This window comes from Microcaecilia unicolor, chromosome 14, assembly GCF_901765095.1.
Source record: "Microcaecilia unicolor chromosome 14, aMicUni1.1, whole genome shotgun sequence".
NCBI classification, from domain to species: domain Eukaryota; kingdom Metazoa; phylum Chordata; class Amphibia; order Gymnophiona; family Siphonopidae; genus Microcaecilia; species Microcaecilia unicolor.
The window spans coordinates 31144426-31160162 of record NC_044044.1 but is presented as its reverse complement, the minus strand read 5'-3'; the positions used below and the strand labels follow the sequence as shown (position 1 = coordinate 31160162).

Genomic DNA, 15737 nt, shown 5'->3' with positions numbered 1-15737 from the left:
TTTGGCTAGAGACAATATGGACCAGCACAAAAATCTTGGGTTTGCCTTTGGTATTTCTCTTCTCTGCTTTGCCATTTTCCCCTCTTATCGCTTTCTGTGTTACATAAATGATCAGGGCCAGAACGTTTCTTTTAATCTGAATGTGTGCGAGTCAGTCTGTGCATCTCCTCTCTCTTTAAGTAACTCCCTTTCCTCTTCACCTTGTATCAAGGGTCACTGAAAGGCAGTGAAAATTCAGCTTCTTGTCAGCCTGACAGAAACAAAGAGAGAGAGAGAACCTGGAGTCAGCAACAAGTTGGGCAGTAACAGCTGCAGATAACAGCCACAGGAGGGCAAAGATAACTGCTGACTGAGGCTATTTACACATCCTACTGCTATTTACCAGCACCAGGAGCAGGGGGCAGAGATAAGGAAGTGCTGACAGAGTTTGGAGAAGGCACCCCCACACCTGTAGGAAAAATAAGCACATCAAAAAGGGACAAGGCCAAGACCTACCAAACTGAGGGCTAGATGCACTAAACCTTAAGGACCTTCTAACATCCCTTTAACGAAGGCAATTCCTAACCGTTGCATGCATTAAAGGCCTTTTTCCTACCAAGCAAGCAGCTAACGAAAACGGAATGCAAAGGAGAAACTGCCATTGAAATGTGGACAATTCGGAATGCACTAACCATACCGATGATTGCAACGAATCATTTACCGTCAGAAATTTTGCATGCGCTCAGACCTGTCGTTAAGGCCCCCTGCACCATAAAAATCCAAGCCAGCATGTTTAAAAAGAAAAGTGAGATACAAACACAAACAGGTGGCTCTCCGCTTTCCCCTGCATCATTACAAAACAAAACATACTGCTTCTCCCTGCAGCTTAAAAATCCTGTCTCTCCCCTTCTCCAACAGCTTTGAAAATTAACACTCTATCCCCTAAAGCCAATTTTCCCAGTACTGTAAACAAACTGCAAAGAGGTCTTTTGTTACAAAAGGGGATTTACGAGGGTCGTTCTTTTTAGAGTTATCTTAAACTGCACTCTTCTGCTAGATCAGACAGCTAAAAGGCTTGCAGGTCGGGATCCCCCCCTCGCACGCCCCAGTCTGACATAAGCAACCTACGTAGGTTTGATACGTTTGTGGCTGCTCTGCGCATGCTTAAGGAGCAAATTAACGACGGGGATAATGTACGCTTGATACATTGTACTTTTCAATACCGCACCGAACATTTCTGAGCTGTTTTTTTGTGTGCATTCTTCGTTGTTTCAAATTCGTTAAGCACTTTTACGATTTAGATTTTTTTAACGTTTGGTTGATGCATCTCTCTTCTTTCCCTTTACATTGTTCTCTTTGCTCTCTGTTTGGCTCTATGCCTTCACCCTTTCTTTTTAACATCTTCATCTTTCTTGCGTCTCCCTCTGCTCTCCTCCTCCTGTTTTTCTATTTTTTTTTTTTTTAATCTCCAAGGAATGTTCCAACTCATTTCTTCCCTTTCTTTATTTCCCCCATCTCTCTCACTCCATCTCTCTTCTCCTTCCGCTTTCTCCCCTGTTCCTGCGAAGACCCCCTTTTCCCACTCCCCCACCCTGCTCCATCTTCTTACTTTGATGGGTCGAGGGATATCTGGCTTCTTAATGCGCAGAACAATCTGTCCAGCCACAGTCACGCCGTAGAACAGGTAGTTGATGAAACCCACGTAATTGATTAGGGTATATATGTCACTCGTGACCAGCATCAGAAGGGTGGAGATGCACTGAAGAGAGAGAGAGAGAGAGAGAAGACACGGTAGACAATGTTATTAAATGGGGTGGACGGCTTGACTGGAGAGACGGATTTAAGAATGGGTGGGAGAAGATGGAATGACAATGAGATGCAGGGTTGAACCAATGGAGGGCTAATAGAGGACAAGAAAAGACAGATGGACCAACAAGAAGCTGATTGAATGGAAGGAGAGTTCACAGAGCTGGTTAAATGGATAAATAGATATTCACTGAGCAGGAGGAATGGAGGACTGCAGGAAAGAGTGGAATGGAGAGGGAAAAAAATGGACTTGCCAAAAGGCACAGTTGGACTATTGGACTGAAGGATGGGTAGGCAACAGACAGAAAGATGGCTGAGGGTTCAGGAGGAGGACAGAAAGACTGTTTGATAGGCTGGACAGCAGGAAAAAGGCAGAGGAAGAATCATTACTTACAGTGAAGAGCAGAGCTGGGATGGGGGTGCAACGTTTGACGTGAATCATCGCTAGCACACTTGGCAATTGTCCTTCACGAGCACCAGCGAAAAATAGCCTGAAAGAGGAAGAAGAAAGACAGCTGGGCACAAGAGACATAAAACCTCAACAGAAATGCAGACAACATCTGCAAGACATCCACTTGTAAAAAATGCGGGTAACACAGACACCCAACCATATGCAGACATCCAACACAAAAATCTAGAGAGACACCTCAGTCAACCACATTCGCAGGCACCCAACATAACTAGGAATCACGGGCACAGGATGCAGCTGACCTGGAGGAAGTGAAGAGAGAGCCGTTGACGCCTCCGAAGGTGGACAGGGCCACCGAAATGGGCATGATCCAAGACATGACACCCAGCAGCTTCTCCCCAAATGTCTGAGGGGTGGAAAAGATAAGGAGGAGGTCAGAGAAAAATGAAAGAAACAGATGCAGAAGACCAGTCTTAAAAAGGGCCAGCAAAGGGATGAGAGGAGGGACATGAATGTATGACACCACCAGAGTAATATATGGTTAGAGCACTGGGCAGGAAAGCCAGAGTTCAAATCCCACTGGAGCTCCTTGTGATCTCAGGCAAGTTACTTAACCCTCCAGTGTCTCGGTACAAATTTAGACTGTGAGTCCTGCAAAGCTACTACTGCAAAAGCAGGATCTAAAATCTAAAACATTAGGCAATCACTTCTGCTATGTTACGAGGACACCAGAAAAAGCAGTGGTGTTAATAAGTCAGTATATTATCCTGCAAGGCTGGGAATTAGTCCACTCCCTGGGGGAAAATTCCGTGAATCAGGTAGACTAGGAAATAAACTGAGAACATCCGTCACCCCTACCCCAGGGATATGGATCTCCAGAAGGTAAAACCAGTGATAGAGAGACCCCCCCCCCCTTACCACAGCGACAGCGTTGGAGGCTAAGAGCTCCTCTGGCGACATGGCCGTGATGTAAGCAATATTCGCAAACACGAATACAAAAGTGACAAGCGGAATGGAGATGAAGATAGCCCGGGGCAGGTTCCTGCAGAAAAGGGTGAACAGGAGAATGAAATCAGTAAATAAGCTTTTCTTGTCCAAAGCCTAAGATTTTACCCTAGGACAGGGCTTCTCAACCCAGGCAGGTTTTCAGGATACCAACAATGAATATGCATGAGATCATTTGCATGCGCTACTTCCATTCCATACAGCATTCTTTGTGGATATCCTGAAAACCTGACTGGCTTGGTGCGACCTGAGGACTAGGTTGAGAAGCTCTGCTCTAGGAAATAAATCCTTTCCCTCACCCCCAAAATAATGGCACGTACTGCAGGACACAATCATTTTGCGTATCAGATGAGGATTTAACCAATCACAGGGAAGCCTAGACGACATTCAGTGACATCACAATGCAGCCACACGCCCCAGAAAAGCCTACATGCATATGTCTTTGTTCGTGTGTTGATGTCTGCATCACAGCCGTGGCATAGCCATGACTGGGCCTGTGCCCACCCAAAATTCTGGCACCTTTGTTATAGCTGGTCCTCTAGCCGCCAGAACACGTCAGTCCTCTACTTGCTGCAGCCGGCGGCACTGTCCATGCATTCCTGCCGTGCTGCCCCCCCCCCCATGCATGCACGAAAACTCAGTATGTGCAGGAAGTGTGAGGCAGTGCCACCGCATGTCGATGAATGACCTGTTTCTGGTTGCCGGAGGACCTCTTCCAGCTGGTGGGGCTTGGGGATCCTCACCAGCTCAGGTATTTATTTGTATTTGTTTTGGGACGCTGGTGCAGGGGCAGAAAGCATGGGGGAGGGGAGGGGATTTGTATGCCCACCCACGTTGGGCTCATGTCTGGCTACACCTCTGCCGTACAGATTACAGATGGAGGAATAAAGGTTGCAGAGAACGATCTTCACAGCACTCCTGCTGAAACTGACCCCAGATACCCCTCCCGCAGGGCCGCCGAGAGAGGGGGGATGGGGGGACAAAGTTCCCCGGGCCTCCGGGGGAGCCTGGCGCCGCTGCCCGGCCTGCCCGCCCTCTGTCGCTCCCTGGCATTGAACTTAAGCGCCTCGCCTTCGAAAGCGCAGCAAGCAGCGGCAGACCACTCCTTCCTTCCGTGTCCCGCCTGATGTAACTTCCGCGAGGGCGGGACACGGAAGGAAGGAGTGGTTTGCCGCTGCTTGCTGCACTTTCGAAGGTGAGGCGCTTAAGGTCAGTGCAGAGGGCCCAGGGGTGGAGAGAAGGCCCGGTGGTGGGTGGAGGGGAGGCCAGGCGACCTCGGGTGGGGGGCCCGGGGGCGGCCTTGTCCCGGGCCTGGCCCAGTCTCTCGGCGGCCCTGCCCTCCAGCTCATGCAGCAACCAGTAAAGTCACCTGTTAGATCCCAGGGGGCACTATGGTAGCCTACACGGCCTTTACGGGATAGTGCTGGGCAGACTTATAGGGTCTGTGCCAGAGCTGGTGGTTGGGAGGCAGGGATAGGGCTGGCCAGACTTGTACGATCTGTGCCAGAGCTGGTGGTGGGAGGCAGGGATAGTGCTGGGCAGACTTATACGGTCTGTGCACTGAAGAGCACAGTACAAATAAAAAAGTAGCACATATGAATTTATCTTCTTGGGCAGACTGGATGGACCGGGCAGGTCTTTTTCTGCCGTCATCTACTATGTTTACAGTGGTTACCTACTTGTGAGGATCAACAAGTTCTTCTGTAACGTAGTTCAGGAAGTTCCAGCCGCCGTAAGCAAAGGAGCCTTGAAGAAATGCGAGCGCAATCAGTCCGATGTCTGGCTCCTGGAAAGTCTCAAAGGCATTCTTAGGTTCCAACCAGAAATATTCACCTACAGAGACAGTGCGTGGGTGGGGTGGGAGCAGACCAGACAAAATGGGTGGGTGTGGGGGGGGGGGAGATAGGGGGGAAAGTGCAAGACAGACAGAGAGGAAAAAAAAAAATTACATTCTAGTCTCTTCAGCCTGGCAGCATGATGAACCTCTGCCTGGAAACCAGGCACCCAGGACTACCAGCAAGAGATATCAGTAGCCACTGCCACCCAGAACATGAATGTTGCCAAACACTGACTTTAGTTAATGTGCTCAGCAGATCTGGATTCACAAGTCATATATACACACACATTTGCACCTCTGCAGCAAGGTATCAGGGCCTCACAGCAGTTAAGCCATGCGAGTTTCCAGGACTTCCAGACAAACCAGCTTCCACCAGCCAAGTCAGGGAATTAGCATTTCAGGCCCATTCAGCCTCCCTCTAAGAACAGGACTCAGCGATGCAAGAGCCCCTTGGCCCAGAAAAATCCCATCCATCACCAAACCTGTTCTCTCTGGTATGTGGGATCCTGTCTTGTAAATGCCTGGATATTTCTGCTGATTTGAGAGGGAAAGGAGCCAGAGACTACTCTAACGCAGCCAAGACCACAAACATGGCACAGAATGAGCTCAGCTGTGGGTATGGATTTTTCTGTTGGGGCATTGGGAGGTGCCTCTGAGGCAGGGTCCTGGCTCCTTGCCGGGGGGAGAGAGGAGGGTCTGAAGCAGGGCTGAAACAGTGTGTGTACTACTACTACTACTACTACTTAACATTTCTAAAGCGCTACTAGGGTTACGCAGCGCTGTACAATTTAACATAGAAGGACAGTCCCTGCTCAAAGAGCTTACAATCTAAAAGACACGTGAACAGTCAGACCGACAGGGGCAGTCAAATTGGGGCAGTCTGGATTTCCTGAAAGGTAAGAGTTAGGTGCCGAAAGCAGCATTGAAGAGGTGGGCTTTAAGCAAAGACTTGAAGATGGGCAGGGAGGGGGCTTTGCGTAAGGGCTCGGGAAGGCTGTTCCAAGCATAGGGTGAGGCGAGGCAGAATGAGCGGAGCCTGGAGTTGGCGGTGGTGGAGGAGGGATTTATCCTGTGAACGGAGGTTACGGGCGGGAACGTAAGGGGAGATGAGGGTAGAAAGATAGTGAGGGGCAGCAGACTGAGTGCATTTGTAGGTAAGAAGGAGAAGCTTGAATTGAATGCGGTATCTGATCGGAAGCCAGTGAAGTGACCTGAGGAGAGGGGTGATATGAGTATATCGGTTCTGGCGGAATATGAGACGTGCAGCAGAGTTCTGAACAGATTGAAGGGGGGGATAGATGGCTAAGTGGGAGGCCGGTGAGGAGTAAGTTGCAGTAGTCCAGGCGAGAGGTAATGAGAGCGTGGACGAGAGTTCGGGTGGTGTGTTCAGAGAGGAAAGGGCGAATTTTGCTGATGTTAAAGAGGAAGAAGCGACAGGTCTTGGCTATCTGCTGGATATGCGCAGAGAAGGAGAGAGAGGAGTCAAAGATGACTCCGAGGTTGCGGGCAGATGAGACGGTGAGGATGAGGGTGTTATCAACTGAGATAGAAAGTGGAGGAAGAGGAGAAGTGGGTTTTGGTGGAAAGACGATGAGCTCGGTCTTGGACATGTTCAGTTTCAGGTGGCGGTTGGACGTCCAGGCAGCAATGTCGGATAAGCAGGCCGATACCTTTGCCTGGGACTCCATGGTGATGTGTACAGGGTAAGGGGTGTGCACAGGTCTCCTGTCTCTGGAACAAAGTGACCATCTGCCAGGGGTCTTTCTGTACAGTGCTGTGGGTGTGCTGCTCTCTTTGATGGCAGCCTGAGAGCAGGCCTCACTCTCTGTGGGACGGGGTGGGGTGGGGTGAGGGGGGTATACAGGTGCAGGAACTCTTACCTTTGCAGATCTGCACTATACCCATAATAATAATGAGTGCAAGTGCTAGAAGCTTGCCGGCTGTGAAGATATCTTGAACCCTTGTTGCCCAACGCACACTGGCACAGTTCACCCATGTCAGGAGCACTGAAAGAGATAAGAATGAGAGACTTACGTAAGTATTGCCATACTGGGAAAGACCATCAAACCCAGCATCCTGTTTCCAACAGTAGACAATCCAAGTCACAAATACCTAGCAAGATCCCCCAAAAAGTACAAAACATTTTATACTGCTTATCCCAGAAATAGTGGATTTTCCCCAAGTCCATTTAATAATGGTCTATGGACTTTATCTTTAGGAAGCCGTCCAAACCTTTTATTAAACTCCGCTAAGCTAACTGCTTTTACCACATTCTCTGGCAACGAATCCCAGAGTTTAATTACACGTTGAGTGAAGAAAAATTTCCTCCGATTTGTTTTAAATTTACTACACTGTAGTTTCATCGCATGCCCCCTAGTCCTAGTATTTTTGGAAAGCGTAAACAGACGCTTCACATCTACCTGTTCCACTCCACTCATTTTATAGACCTCTATCATATCTCCCCTCAGCTGCCTTTCTGGAAGCCAGGAATTTTACCAGGATGTAGATTACACACTGTACAATGCCCCGGGAGCGTGCAGCCCTCATTGGCTGTGCATTGTACGGAAAGGGCATCATTCTACAATACCTTTCTCTAGAATGCAGTGTATCGCCCAGTAAAGAGAGTATGCTGATAGGGTCCTAATACCCTCCCCTACTGTCTCTCTCTAGTGCGTGAGAGGCAAGAAAGGTAGAGTGCCACTCATAGCAAACAGGGCACTTGAGTACTGAGGCAAGGGAGAGAGAGTTTGCATGCTGGAGATACGGTGCTTGTTTTATGACAGTGCAAAATGACTGAAAAGCCCTTGGTGCTTTCTTGAATCCCCATTCTTGTGTGTACTTTGACCCTCTCTTGTGCAGTTGCAATGTTAATTCTTATATAAGGTATAGATATGGAGGAGATAATGAAAATAGGGGGTGATACATTGGGGAGGGGGGGGCAGGGTCTGAACTAACAGGTTGCCAGGATGTAGTAGAGCTGTTTAGGATGGAGGGTTTAACGTACCGAAATGGAAGTTGGTCTGAACAGTACCATTTTAAGATTTTGTATTCATAAGGTGGAATAAAAAGGAATTGCAAAAAATTTAAAAAAAAAAAAACCCTTCCCAGTCTCCAGGACAAATTAAGGCAGAGGCCAAAGACTTTGGAGAAAAGAAGAGGGATTAGGGGATGAAAGATTATAAGGTCGAAACGGGTCACCGGAGGAGAAAGGAGCCTGGATAAGGACATCAATTGCTTTTAAAAATCTGCACAGACCCCTCCTCCTCCGATGTTTATCAGAAGGACCGATCAGGCTGATGTGCTCAAAAGGAGCATTCTTTCATTCTCCTAAAGGTACCATTGCACAAACCTTCGTAATACGCAGTTCAGCTACACAGATGCACATGACAGACGCTGCAAACCTCGCCCCAACCTTCAAACACATGGAATTCCATGTTCTAATCTCAACCCTGAGTCTTTGATTTGGTGACTTGGTACCTCCAACCTTAAATAAGCAAAGATCGATTCTTTGCGTCTCTCCCAACCAGTTCTCAACAAGGACCATCATATGCCTTCCTATGTCTTTCATAACTCCTCCTGTCTAGTTCTCAGCAGGAAGCCATCTTTGTACCATCTCTCTCATCTCCCTTCCCATCTGGTTTTCATCGGGGAGATACATGACCTCACTCCAACTCAGTGTGATGATATGCTTACGCACGGATATTCACATCGGACTCTAGGTCCCATGAGGGGCTGGTAACACCGTCCAATAAAAGCCAGTACTGTTTTTCTGTCTCTCTCTGTTTTCCCAGGTTTGAGAGAGAGGCTGATTCTGAGAGCCAAGCAGAGGGCGTCCAATCTTCGTGTCAGCTTCTCCAGCCTATACCAAAACAACCCCTCTCTCAGGGTGCCTGATTCTCACTGACAGGGACTGGAAACACAATCCTTCACAAACATGCTGCAGCACCAGCAACCTTAGACTGACCTACACACACACACACACACAGAACGCCTAACCCTAAGCACAAAGTCATCCAGACAAGAGACAGTGCACGATCAGAGCAGAGACTTTTACAAAACTGTAGTACTGTATAAAGGAGCTTGATCAGACACACAGAATGGCAGGCACCCAAAGAGCCAAAAAAATACATGTGCACACACACAAACCCATAAAGCATCAACATGCAAAGTGAAATGAGCCTTAGTATTGAGGAGAAACATCGTTCTCCCCCCCCCCCCCCCCCCCCCCCACACACATGCATACAAACCCATAAGGCATTAAAATGCAAAGTGAAATGTATGTGCCTTAGCACTGAAGAAACACATCCCCCCCACACACACACGCAAAGAACACAAATACAGGATGACAGAGGACTATGTTCCAAGACCAGCTCAAAAACAAGCAACGTAAGTGCATCACATGACCAGGGCCCCTGTGGCTACAAAGAGGAATATGAGAAAAACAAGACCTGGTGATTCATGGCCTATGTTCTACCTGTCATCTCCTGTAAGAGACAGGGAAAACAGGGGTGGGGGGGAGAGGGTCCCTGACATTTTACCCAGGGGTACCCTACCCACTTGTCTGGAATTGTTTGTCAATAAGGAATTTTGGTTCCTAGCCTCCATGGGCTCTGCCCCAACCTCTAAGATGTCCCGGAGAGAAAATTCCTCTCATTATGAACTAATTGAAAGTGAAAACAATGAGACCATAATTTCCACAAGGAGAAGACTCTGGGTCTTGAGACTCTGTTCCAGACTCTCCTCTCCCGCCATATGAAGTATTTATCCTGGGTCTTGCCTTTCCTGACTCATTGACAGCAGTACCCAGCCCTGGGGCTCTCAATTTCTCAAGAGCAGAGGTTCAGATCCTGTCAGGTGGCATGAGCCCAGGCCAGCTGGACAGAGGGATTTGTTTTTCCTTCTGTCAGATAACTGGAAACAGACCGGTGTGAAGGGGAGGGAGGAAGAGAGGCAGAAGGGAGCAGACTTAGACCAACAGAGAGGAAGCAACAGCAAGGACAAGGGGATAGGAGCCAGAAAGAAGCTTCACTATGATTGAGTACAGGCCTTATTTTGACATTAGGGACCTTGTAACTACAACAAGTGAGATTAATAGGGGTTGGGGGGGGGAGAAGAGTCAGAAGGGAGAACGAAGGGTTGTTTACATATTTAGAAACAGACCGATCATCTGAAAAACAGCCTCCCCACTCCATCATATATATAACCTGAGAAGCCCCACACACATACTGGAATACAGCAGATAATATACAACCCATGCCTGCATCACAGGCCTCCACCCCTTCTACGTACAGCCCAGACACACAAACAAGTATCAGAACATAATGTTATCTGAATATGTTTACTGCTGCAAATTGTCTATTGCTTATGTCTGGCTTATTCTTGCTGCAAAATGCCTTGGGTGAATCTGTTAAAAAAATTCAGTAAATATACACAGATACTAGCACTGAGGATACGCAATCCTTCCTCCCCACACAGAGATATATAATTGGACTTACTGCTGAATACCACCCCCCCCCCCTTATCCTGTAAACACTTCATTTCACTAGAACATTCTTTGCAGAAGCACTAAGGTTACCAGCTGGCTCCAGATTCACCTGACAGGGTTGATCTGGTCCAGGGTTTACCCCACTGCATGCAGGGACTTGTGGTCTTGCTTTTCATAGGAGATGCAAAAGGGGAAATCAGAAATACCCCACATGCAGTGGGGGTGAAGTAAACACAGGACAGGTGAATCTGAGTTGGTAACCCTAACAAGCACTGAAGGCAGAGTGAGTACAGTACAGGTGAGTATTCTCTTGAAGGGGTGTCGGGGGGGGAAATTCCCTGGGTGGCTGAAGCTCCCTCCTATCTCTGCATCTGTGTAACAGTGGCATAGCCAAGGGTGGGCTGGGGTGGGCCCAGGCCCACCCACTTTAGGTTCAGGCCCACCAAGTAGCAGCACACCTATAATGTGGCTGGCAGGGACCCCAAGCCCCACCAGCCAAAAACTCCCAACAACTGTTTGCTGCCGGTGAAAATCTGCTATTTAAAAGGTATACAGGGGAGAGAGGATGTTTCAAAGACCATATGGCATGCAGGCGAGAGAGGGAGAAACCAAATCACTTGTAGGACAAGGCAGAGTTCTGCCCACCCACCTTGGGCCCAGGCCCACCCAAACTTGGGTGTCTGGCTACGCCCCTGCTGTGTAAGCTCAACCATTAGGGTTACCACATGGCCTCAGATAAAGGAGGACATGGAAGTAAAACCCAGAGTGGCTCAATCTGTCCTCCTTTATCTGGAGCCATAAGGCCCCACCCCAAGAATGCTAGAGATATTGCACACAAACTGCCTCTCTTATGACCCCCGGAGGGAAGAAAAATAGTTATATACAACACAGGCAGGAATATAGCCCTATTGGAATCATTTTTGCCAAACTAGATCTAGATTCATCTGACCTGAATTTACCCCATTGCATGCAGGGACCTTGTAAGTTCTGATTCTACCCAATTGCATTCCCTAAGAAAAGCAAGACTACAACTCCCTGCATGCAATGGGGGTAAACCCAGGCCTGGATCAACCGTATTAGGCGAATCAGGATCCAGTTAGCAACCTTAGTTCCTCCACCCCTTTTCTATATGGATAGTAATAGGCTGATTAGACACATTTTTTCAGCCTGATACTATCCAAATAACTGGCCAGAAACCAATCTCCCAATGAACATGTAACTCCCCAGTACTTTTATAACACCGCAGGTCGTACATAGGGGCAAAAGTCCACGTGTGGTGCCATTTTATACAAACCTTTACCCTCTACAGGGGGAGGTTTGAAACCACGGACACGCTTCTGCATTTTCAAAACTACGCACATGTTTTTAGTCTGCATAAATCAGTGGGGGGGTTGAAGGTGTGCTTTGCTTGGAAAGGGAACACACACGTGTATTTCAACCCTGAAAATCCCAAAGCCAAGAAACTGAAAAGTGCAGCTGTACTTTCCATCAGTGTGTGTGTGTGTGTGTGTGTGGGGGGGGGGGGTTATAAAATTACCCCCTGAAAGATGTTACCATTATTTTTCACATTTAACCTCTTTACGTAATACTTTCAACTAGAAATGGTCATGCAAAGAATGGCTCCTGAACCTAAGAAAGGGCCATACGGAAACCTAAAGGTAAGGGGGGGGAGTGTGCTTCTTCTGATTGCTCCCAAGAACACTTACTGGCCCTCCTCCTCCCCCAGGATATCTCTCTGGACCAAGAAGATAAACTCCCCCATCCCAGGCCTGCTGGTTTCTGTTCAGTCCCTCTTCCTTTGCCTACCTGCTAGTCAGCACTTTCACAGGAACTGTCAAAGCATCAAGAGAAAGAGTGTGTGTGTGTGTGGGGGGGGGGGGGGGGGGGGGGGGGGGGGTAGTTTCTGTCCAAAATTAGGGAAATGGACAGACGTTGAAGGATGTGCATGTTCTAATTCAGCGGATCTCTTGTTCTTTTGGAGTGAGCCTCTGTGGCTTTTCACTCGGCACGTGGCACTATGGCTGTCCTTGCCTTCAGCGTCCCTCGATCTCAACGCCTCTCTCCTTGAATGTCCCCAGAAGCAGACTTGGAAAACTTTCCTGGCATGACCACCTGTACAGGTCCTCTCTCTCCTTGACTCCTTTTTTCGTTGTTGTTCTCTGTCCCATGTAACTTGGAGAACACCTTCCACCTCTCTGAGTGCGTCACACAGCGATAAGGAATAACCCCAGAGACCAAGCAAAGGTCAGCCAGCCAGAATCTTATCAAACGTCTTGGTGTGTTAACTGACTTAGCGAGGCCTGGCACTAAATCCACGGACTCCATGTAAACAACACTGGGGCCAGCAAGTGTCCTAGCGGCCTTCTCTCAGTTTCAGAAGCCAGAGCCCAAGTGGCCCAGCAATTCGGTTCAGACTTTTCTCAAGCAACCCATAACTCACCGACAGACTCCAAATTCTAACCGCTGGACCAGCAATAATCCACCAAAACTAATGCATGTTATCACTTCTCATTTCTACTGCACCAAACATACCTATCACAGTACAGATACAGGAGACGTCCCTGCAAGCTACAGGTTACAGTTTAGTCAAGACATAACCTAAAGAGGAGGTTTCAGGAACCTGATTATTACAATGTAGTTTAAATCAGGCTAGCACAAGAGTAAACCTTCAGGTCTGCATCCCTTTCAATTAATTTTCAGGGCCCGCCTAGCTACCTTGAATTACACTGAACTATCATGAACAACATAAGACCACCCCTCCCAGCAGAGCTGGCCGCACAGGACCCCACGCTTCAGGGCCGCTGAGAGACAGAGCTAGGCTCGGAGCAGGGCCACCACAGCCGCCTCCGCCCCCTTTACCTTCCTCCATTTGCTCCTCCCTCGGTGTGCCAGGACCCGTGTTATTGTATTAACGCAATCACTGGGGTCCCAACATTCCCTTTAGGAAGCTGGGCCTGTTTAAATAAATAAATCCTGACGCCTCATCTGGGGAGCAACAAACTCATCTGCACAGGGTCCCGCAATTGGTAAGGGCTGGACCTGCCTCCCAGAATGAGCCTGTAAAAAAAGACATCACTGGACGTCAACTCTTCATATTTAACTTTGGTTCATATTGAAGGCAATTTCCGAAATGCAGGTGTTTATTAAAATTTGTTATACCACCCTGTCTGAACAGACAAGGTCAGGGCGTTTTACAACAAGCTAAAAATACAAATAATGCAAATAAAAGCAAAGACTAGAGAAGAGGAGGAAATCCATTAAGACAGGGATGATATCATGCAAACAAGGTGAGTAGGCTATCTTGAAAACTGTCCAACCTCCCTGTGGATAACAGGACCAGCTGACAGTTCCTGGAGTGTGTCTCAGTCCATCAGGACCTATTGCTTTGTTTAATTGGACTCCTCTTTTCTGCTCTGCTAGAAGCTGACTCCCTAATTGCTTAGTTGATCTAGTGGTAAAGCTGGCCAGGGTTGAAATGGAGAAGGCTGTGAAAAGGAATCCTCTGCATTCAGGGGCTGATGATCAAAACTCCAGCGCTATTCTGAACAGCACCATTAAAAAAACCCACCCTAAATCTCAAAGCTAATGAGATGCAAATATAGGCGCATTCACAGTGCTCAGCATTAGGAGTTTGATGGGAGGATTGTGCTTGGCGCACGCACGGACGAGTTCAGTGGTAAGCTCAGCTCCTGTGCGCATGCGCCTGTTAAAAACCCAAACGCGAAGCACTCATTGGCGTCTGGTTTTTTTTTTTTCAGCCTAAATATAAGTGTTTTTAATTTTTTTTTTTTTTGGGTGCTTATATTTAGATGCAAAGTGTGCTTTGGTTTTTTTTTTGCTTTTTTTTAAGCATGGCCACTTTCCGATTTAAATGCAGGACGAGAACGCCAATGTGTGCTTCACGTTCGGGTCTGCTGTTTCTCACAGCCAGCGCTCCAGGGCTCGCACGGGCTTCCTTCTGCTTCCAAAAGCGAAGAATCATGGGAAATCCTCTCTTCCAACACCCTAACGCCTGCTCGGACCTGGCGTTGTTAAGAGAAATGGGACTTGATATACCGCCTTTCTGTGGTTTTTGCAACTACATTCAAAGCAATTTACAGAGTATATACAGGTCCTTATTTGTACCTGGGGCAATGGAGGGTTAAGTGACTTGCCCAGAGTCACAAGGAGCTGCAGTGGGAATCAAACCCGGTTCCCCAGGTAAGGCACCTTTATTTCAGGCGTTGTTCTCTGATCATTGGGGAGGAATACAAAATGACCTCATTTTGCATGCTATCTGCGCTAAGGCATGGCGCACTCATTGTTTGCCAAGCTAGATCCCTCTGATCATTCTACACCGGTAAATGCGGGCGCTAGTACGGCCCATGTGATGAGAAAGAGAGCGGGGGTGGGGGTGGGGGGGGGGGGGAGAGCAACTTCTCCCTGTCCTCAGAAGGTCTGGCTTTAACCTTTGTTTTTCTTGCTGTTTCCTTGCTATCTGCACTCTCGTGATTTCCTGACTCAGCATTGAATAATCAACTATGTCTGAAGAATAATAAAACCAGAAGCCGGCAGCTGGAATTGCACAATCCTCTTCCCCCAGCTCTACCAAAACCGCCACTCTTCCCCTTGGTCTCTGTGTCTCCTACCCCCACTTGGAAACCATAAGCTGAACTGGCTCAAACAAGTTCTGTTTGGTGCTTAGCCTTCACTCTGTGGAGCTGTGATTCATTGTTCTTAGATAATGAGCTGGAAAAAAAAAAACTCACCTCCTTCATTGCACCAGGAGGGATATGGAGTCCCAGCCTCAGAACTGAGATCCACTGCCAGAGACACAGGGGGCATCCACTGTTTCCCCATTAGCTATAGCAAGAAATCCCAGTCCTGAACCCCAACTGGGAGCCACCCCGGAACCAGCAAATACAAGAAGAAGGAAAAACTCTGATCCATCAGGAGTGGAGGAGTGGCCTAGTGGTTAGAGCACCAGGTCTTGACGTCAGCTGGTTCAAATCCCACTGCTGTTCATTGTGAGCTTGGGCAAGTTACTTTGCCTCAGGTCAGTGGTGTAGCCACAGGTGGGCCTGGGTGGGCCGGGGCCCATCCACTTAGGGCTCAGGCCCACCCAACAGCAGCACATATTTAATGCTAGCTAGTGGGGATCCCAAGCTTCGCCAGCTGAAGACCCTCCCCCTGATGGCGCTGAAAACACTGCTCTCCACTTCAGCAGTCTAAGCTTC

The 15737-nt window shown here is 48.2% G+C and overlaps 1 protein-coding gene across 2 annotated transcripts in view; it reads right to left on the bottom strand.

The window, feature by feature from the left end:
• Positions 1–15737, bottom strand: part of SLC7A8 (solute carrier family 7 member 8) — a 34004-nt gene that overhangs the window by 4655 nt on the left and 13612 nt on the right. The window contains exons 4-9 of one of the 2 annotated variants that reach the window (XM_030187408.1): positions 6917–7042; positions 4879–5032; positions 3113–3236; positions 2497–2600; positions 2180–2276; positions 1589–1738 (exon numbers count right to left, since the gene is read on the bottom strand). In XM_030187408.1, coding sequence (XP_030043268.1) covers positions 1589–1738; positions 2180–2276; positions 2497–2600; positions 3113–3236; positions 4879–5032; positions 6917–7042 — 755 coding nt within the window. Of the gene's footprint in view, positions 1–1588; positions 1739–2179; positions 2277–2496; positions 2601–3112; positions 3237–4878; positions 5033–6916; positions 7043–15737 lie in introns of those variants that run through there. The other variant, XM_030187409.1, reaches the window with a different exon arrangement.